The sequence below is a fragment of the Terrapene carolina genome, unplaced genomic scaffold (genome assembly GCF_002925995.2).
Source record: "Terrapene carolina triunguis isolate 2854851 unplaced genomic scaffold, T_m_triunguis-2.0 Scaffold132, whole genome shotgun sequence".
NCBI lineage: Eukaryota > Metazoa > Chordata > Testudines > Emydidae > Terrapene > Terrapene triunguis.
Genome location: NW_020664483.1, coordinates 10303074 through 10310677, shown reverse-complemented (window position 1 = coordinate 10310677; position 7604 = coordinate 10303074). Strand labels below are relative to the sequence as shown.

Sequence of the window (7604 nt, the reverse complement as noted above, 5' to 3'; positions counted from 1 at the left end):
TTGACATGATTTGTTCTTTACAAATCCATGCTGGCTGTTCCCTATCATCTTACCACCTTCCACGTGTTTGCAGATGTTCCTGAGAAATGAAGTATGTCGTGGTTTGGGGAAAATGTCTGCTTACGTGTCACACAAACTATCTAGGTTACAGGATGGGAGTCAATGGAAAAATACTCCCACACCTATCATTGCTAAACTGACAATTTAACAGAGGCTGCACGCTGCTCCTGTTGGCTGGCTGCCATCTCCATGACCCCTACTGATCCTCGTCGTATCCTTTGTTCCAGTACCAGTTTCGTCCCACCCCTCCCATTCCATGCTTTTAAAATTGGATTCTGTTAGCAGCGTACGGCGGTGAGCTCATCTGCACACCAGTACCACATATCCTATGCAGCCTCACTGACCAGGTACAGGCGGTTGACTTTCTGGCCTGGAGAGGGGTGTTTAGGTAGAAATTCTATATGGCTACTTGTGATTATAGAGATGGATGTGTGGCCTGGGGCACTAGAACAGTTCTTCTAGTGGGGATGCTGAAAGCCATTGAACAAACCTGTACATGACGGAGGCCGTGCATTCGGTTGATATTATTACTCCCGCATCCCCACCACTGCTCATTCCAGCGCCACTGTGTGGGGTAGAACTCTGCATACCATGTGTCACCACCTTCTGGCTTCCTTCAGAGGCCGGAAAACTGCTCCCCAGCCAGAACCTCCCCGAGGGAACAAAGCACAGCTTGAGGCTGGCTGAAGGGGCTGCAGATCTTTCAATGTTTGTGTTGAGAAAAATGCTCCGAGATCTCATTACTGAGGAAAAACTTGCTCCTCACTAAGCGGAGGGGAAAGAATGGAAGGATACGTGGAGCGGGAAGGAGGAAACTAAGAGCATGTGTCAAAGTCTGCTATTGGGAAGGCAAAGGGGAGGATCTAGCTGAAGAGGTCAAAGCAAATGTTGGGAGTCTCATGGGCATGTGGCTGTGCAGGAGGGTCTCCTTGCCCTCCATCTGTGTGTTCAAAATTGCTCTACTGCTTGAGTCACACAGTAGTCAAATGCAGCAGTAGTAAGATCCTCCTCTACGCCAGCCTACTTCTAATATTCAGATGTCACCTGACATTGTTGCCTGTGGACTCCTAGTATGGCCAATGGTGCGAGGAAATTGTTTGGGCACAGGGTGTCCTGCAGGTCTCTGAGCTGCAGATACAGGAGTACACACAGTGAGTTTGTCCTGGGGTGCAAACTCCCCACTTCACAATCCAGCTGCTCTGAAGGGTCTCATTGGAAGCTCTGTCTCTTTGACAGGACTGAAGTATAACCAAGTGAGGAATTCTTTGACTTCTGTTGCCTCTGCTCCTTTCATTCCTGCTACCCGTTCTAATCAAATTATTAAAATCAGGGCCGGCTCTGGCTTTTTTGCCGCCCTAGGCAAAAAAGCCCCCCACGCCCCCCCCCCCCAGCGCGGCAGGGGAGGGCGCCGAGCCCCGCCGTGGGCCCGCAATCCCCGACCGGTCGGAGCGCCGGGAGGAGGGCAGAGAGCCCGGCCGGGGCTCTCCGTTCTCCCCGGCGGCCAGAGCACCAGGAGCAGGGCGGAGAGCCCCCGGCGGCCAGAGTGCCGGGAGCAGGGCGGAGAGCCCGGGCGGGGCCCCGCTCTCCCCGACCGGCCGGAGCGCCGGGGGAAGGGCGGCGAGCCCGGGCGGGGCCCCGCTCTCCCCGACCGGCCGGAGCGCCGGGGGAAGGGCGGCGAGCCCGGGCGGGGCCCCGCTGCACCGCTCCCCTCCAGGCGCCGCCCCAAGCACATGCTTGGTGGGCTGGTGCCTGGAGCCGGCCCTGATTAAAATCTCCCTCCCACATTTTCCCTCCCAAACCTGTCACAAAATGCAAGGATTTCTGGTGTGGACTCTTTCTGCAAATGATTTGTGCAAACACACATTCTCCACAAGGAACTCCAGGAGACATCTGTTTGGCCAGTGGAAGAAAATGTAGACTTCCCTCCTACTACCCAGTTTTTCCTCTTCCTCGTTCACTCCTACTTGTGTTTTGCTGTCCTATGCCGCATCACTAATACTAAACAGCAGCAGAGTGAAAATGATTTTTAAAAAATCTATGAAGTGCTTCTGTATAGTTCTTTAGATCAGATGTGCCTCTAACAAAGAAACAATCATTCATTCTTCTGCAGCTCACCAGTGCAAGCAGACACACACAAAATGAAAGGAGAAAGGTTGTTTGACAGCTGCCTACATCCCTATAAAACTGGACTTTAATCTTCACTGCACATTTACAGCCAGCATGCTGTTAAAGGCAGCAAGATTTTAATTACTATTTTGATTAAGTGATGGCTAAAGTCTAATTTGATAGGGACCTAGACAGCCCCCAGAGAACGATTAACCTATCATTTTCTTGTTGCTGATATTAATTATATGTTATGCTATATCTCTGGCTATCACCGCAGGTAAAGAATGCTGACAGAAGTCAGTCTATTTGTCAGAAAAGGCAAAATGCCATCTAATAAACTGTTTGCAGTGTTGTAGCCAACTTGGTCCCCGCATATTAGAGAGACAAGGTGGGTGAGGTAATATCTTTTATTGGACCAACTTTTGTTGGTGAGAGCGAGAGACGCTTTCGAGCCACACAGAGATCAGTGTCAGACCCAGTTTTATCAACTACATCACCCAGGTAGTCTGTCCCAGTGGGATACTCCCCATGCAAGTGACTTACTCATCAGTAATGAATGGGCAGAAAAGTGGGGTCAGGGTGAAGTGCAAGGATAAGTGGGGGAAAAGGTTCAGTGATTAGAACACCAGCCTGAATTATGGCAGACCTGGGTTCAATTCCTGCTCTGCCACAGGCTTCCTGTCTGACCACTTAATTTCCCTGTGCCTCCATTTCCCATCGGTAACATGGGGATAATGGAGTCTCCCTATGTCACAAGGCAGCTGTGATGATAAATACATCAAGGATTGTAAAGTGCTATAGTGATGGAGGCCAGACGAGTACCAGAGACAGAGAAGCATCAGCATCCACTACATGTCTGGATGTAGGGTGACCAGACAGCAAATGTGAAAAAATGGGACTGGGGTGGAGAGTAATAGGAGCCTATATAAGAAAAAGACCCAAAAATCGGGACTTTCCCTATAAAATCGGGACATCTTGTCACCCTATCTGGATGGCAAAGAATTGGAAAACATGATAAAACAGAGGCAGGGTTAGCTGGGAGGAAGAGACAGACCAGACATGAAAAGGTAGATTCCTATCAGGAACAAGATTCCTGTTGTACACAGCTCTCCTGTCTGTTCTTGTCCCCTCCTCCTTCAATCTGTGTTTGTAGCAGGCAATGTAGTTCAATGAGAGAAGCAGCATCGTATTCTGAATAGGGCAGACAGATAATAATAGGGCATGGGACTGGAATTTAGGAGACCTGCGGCTTGTCTACACTGCCCTGCAGTTTGGGCTATGAGGGCATAAACAGCAGTGTGCACCGAAGTGCTGTGATGTAAACCATTCCCTCACCCCCCGTGGATACTGCAGGCCTGAACTCAAAGGTTCCTAGTTCGTATTCTTGGTTTGTGTTCATTTAATGCTTTTCAAAAAGGACTTACATTAATGGGAACTAGGAACCTTGTAGTTCATGTCCGCAGCATCCTCCCAGGGGGTTTACACCCTTTATGGCTATTTACACCCTTTACTGCTATTTACACCCCTGCAGTCCGAATGGCGGGCAGCATAGACATAGTCTTGGATTCTCAGACCAGATCTGCACTGACTCACTGTGACCTTCAGTGAGCCACTTAATCTCTCCGTGCATCCGTTTCTCCATCTTTAAATTGGGGAGAATGATATTTCCCCCCTATAACCGTTTTGAGATACGTAGTTGGAAAGTACTACGTATTAGAACACTGACTCTTTCAGAACAACAGTGCCAGCCCTTAAGCTCCTGAAGCTGGCACCTCGACTGGCAGCAGCCCCTGGACACATTCACTGAGGAGTCGCCAACCAAGCAGTGGAGCAACGGAAAATCCAACAGGGACTTGACCCCAGCTTGGAAGGCTATGAGTGCCTCAGCGATCTACCTGATTGGTCATTTGTAGACGGGTGCCCTACCCCATCAGGGAAGGGGCAGATTCATCGGAAGCAGGACAATGAGGCATTCGTGCGGTGGGTGGGCCATGTTGTCCCAGGACAAGGCCCGAGGGCTGCAGCAACTGTGAGATCCAACCGCACACGAAGCAGGAGACCACGGAAACCAAAAGGCAGAACCAGCTGCAGCCTTCCATCAACTGAATCCACCCAATAAAACACCCTGCACCCTCCAAATCCCCTCAACAGCAAAATGATTGATTAATACCCCCCCTTTCCTCCACCGATTTGCTGTCTAAGGGTAATAATTCCCAACTTTTACAGGTGCATCAAGTAACCACCCCCCCATGCTCCAGTCATTGTTTTCTTACCGCTCATCCCCAAACACACGCTATTCTCTTTTTCTGGCTATATTCCTATTTATTAATAGGTGGCAAAGCTTTTCACACCTCTGAATTTGCTACTGTAACAAATTTCTCATTCTTTGTCCAGCCGCTAAACTATTTCTGGAGGGTGAGATGCATGCCTAAGAATTTGCTACCAATGCTAAAAGTATAGATTTCATACATTACAAATGGAAATATTTTTAAGTTTTTAAACTGATGCCACAGAATTTCACATTTGGTTTATAGGAGCAAATCCTAAGACATGGTTTTCCCTGTCATTGCACAAGTTTTTTTCCCTTCCACAATGGAGTTGGGCCAGCAGCCAAGAGCCACTCACACTGGAGACTCCTGGGGCCAGCACCCACTAACTTTTACATTTGGTGTGTTCTTACCCGCCTTAATGAGGGTGGTAAATGCGCGAGCTTCTCATTATGAAAAGACTTAAGACAGAAGTTTCTTGATTTTAATGCATCTAAGCCTGGCAATTCAAAGAGCTATAGTCATTGCCTAAAGCTTTAGGCATAGGCCAAAGTAGAAAAAATATGTCAGGTAAGCACTCAGGCACAAGATAGTGTTGCTTACTGCTCCGCTTCCCAAAGCACAAAATTTATCTCTTAAACTTTTTCTATTCCCAACTGAAACTTTAGCTCAAAAATTATGTAGCCATCAATATAGTCTCCAAGCCAGCACAACTTTGGTTTGAAGATCCAACACATTTCTGATGATGATGATAGGCTTCACCTACATACATCTTTTAAAATGTAGTCCATACAACCTGTTTAACAAGAGAACACCTGTGGTTTTGATGTACCATAGGGGAAAAACCATGCACCTCTCATTAGCTGTAGTGAGGCATTCATGCAAATGAAAGGCTGTGGTTTCAAAAAAGGCACATCACACGCCAACACCTTGAAAGAATGGGCTGCAGATTAATCTGATTTTTAAGTACTACGAACACTGTAAAATTAATGTAAATAAAAAAAGATCAATTGTTAAGCCTGTTAAGCATGCCTTGGTAAACCAGACACAGTGCAAGGCACACAACAGCATAATCACCAGGAAAATCAAACTACAAACAACAACAAAAACCTCTCTCCTTCCTCATTTTTCCTTCCTTATTTCCAAGTCACACGTGTGCAGTGTCAAATCATAATAAAAACACTTCACACAAACTTTCTAAGAGGTTAAAACACGTTTTGAAACCAGTATCAGCACCTTGAGTAGGAAAGCTTTAGGGAACCACAACTTTAAAGTGTGTGTTGTTTCTCTATTTCTGATATGAAATACCAAAGTCTAGTTAGATCAAGGGCTCCACTCTATATTCCTTGAGCACCCATAACAGTCACTGACTTAAGCCAGTGATGCAAAGAAAGCAGGATCAGGTCCCATGTGGGTAAAACTTAACAGAAAAAGCCAATACTGTACCATCCATTAAATGAAAAATGAAGACAGATTATTACAAAGCTAGCTTATTAAATACATTTGTAACTGTTAATCTAAACGATTTCAGAAGCAATTCAATAAGTGATTAGTTAAATCTTACCTGAATTTCTTTAGCAATTCCATTTTTCTTATAGATTCCACTTTTTAAGAGGTTATTCCGTTTCTGATGACAATGTAGATGTCCATTGCTGACAGCATTGGGATTAGCCATTTGTTTAAATCAATAAGATTCTCAGTTCTTAAGAGTGTCTCAGGTCTTTCTACTTTAAAAAGGCAGAGGGATGAACAAATAAAGTTCTGAGTGAGGCCTGAAAGGTATCCAACTGGTCTGTCTGGCTTTTCCAGGAAGAGAGGAGGGACTATCTTTTTGCAAGATCTTAAAAACTAAAACCAAACTGTTACCTTTATACAGCTTCAGCCCCAGTGAGGTAGAATGGCAAGTACATGGTAACAGGTCGGCTTTTAAAAACTACGAAGTGTACAGCTCATGCCGGTAACACAGCACCTATGTGAGTGAGTCAACAAGATTATTGCAGCTAGAAAGAAGTGGGTGGATTCCAAGGTGGAGACACTTAAAGATACACTGCCTCCTAAATATTTCCCAGTACCAAACTTTAGTCCCTTGATAACACTCAGAGAAGTGATAGATTATCCTGCTTTGTGGAGTAAAAGGTTGAAAGTTTAAAATTTAAAATTTAAAAATTTAAAAATAATAATAAGAAGGCAGTAAGACTATATATTTTAAACTTATGCAAATCTTGATGTCAGCCACCATTAGTATTGAAATAGGCCCAGTAGCCAAAATTAGCACAGATTTCTTTGGCCTCGAGTCTGTAAACTCTTATGCTAACAAGGGGACTACTTACATTAGTAAAGATAAGCATATGCAAAGTGTTTGCATATTCGGGCCGTTATTAGAATGTAGCACTTCCATTCCACCTTCAGCAGAATACTTTTTTAAAATATCTTCTTTACCAAGATATCCTGATACAAGTCCATAGTCTTTACTCAGGAAAAACTTCCATTTGGTGAGATCTTTCTGGTACAGCCCATTATTATGCTGCAGTGTTAGCATAGGTCTCAATTGCTTTCGCTTTGTTAACAATAGGATTAAACAGATTGCTATGCAATTCAAATGATGAGACATGTTAAAAAATTTGTTACAGGTAGGTTTGAGTGGGTCTTATTTTTAAACTTAAGCCCCAAAACATTTATGCATGTAAGTAGTAAATGGGTCTACTTATGTGCATGCTTGTAGGATTGGGGCCCTTTGACTTTAAAGGAAACACTCGTGCTTAATGTCAAGCATGTGTCTTTGCAGAATCAGGGCCCTGTAGATTTTACAGACAAACAGATTTTCAGGATGCTTTTTCCTATTTGAGATCGCTTATCTATTTGATTATAGGAAGTGGAGATCTTTAGAGTATCTATGTTCTAATAACTAAAACTACAACTAATTTTTCTGATTAAAGGAAAACGTCTATATAATCTACATTTCAAAGAAAAGTAGGGTTGAGGCTTTAATCGGTAAAAATATGTGAAGTGTTTAAATAAAAGAAACAGTGGAAAAGAAAGCTGGTCTCTTGACAGCGAACTATAGGTTACAATGCAGAAAGTGAAACTCACTATTTGACTCCAAAGCAAATACAGGAAACTTTCAAGTTATCATAAACTGCATTATCAGTATTTAAATGTTGAATTAACTAG

General features: G+C 44.5%; 1 protein-coding gene across 1 annotated transcript in view; it reads right to left on the bottom strand.

Annotated features, from left to right (window-relative positions):
* The window catches only part of SPTLC3 (serine palmitoyltransferase long chain base subunit 3), a 125174-nt gene extending 119066 nt beyond the window's left edge, over positions 1-6108 (bottom strand). Inside the window, exon 1 of the mRNA XM_026653225.1 lies at positions 5998-6108. Within this exon, the coding sequence (XP_026509010.1) occupies positions 5998-6108 (111 nt within the window). The remainder of the gene's footprint in view (positions 1-5997) is intronic.
* Between the last annotated feature and the right edge of the window lie 1496 nt (positions 6109-7604).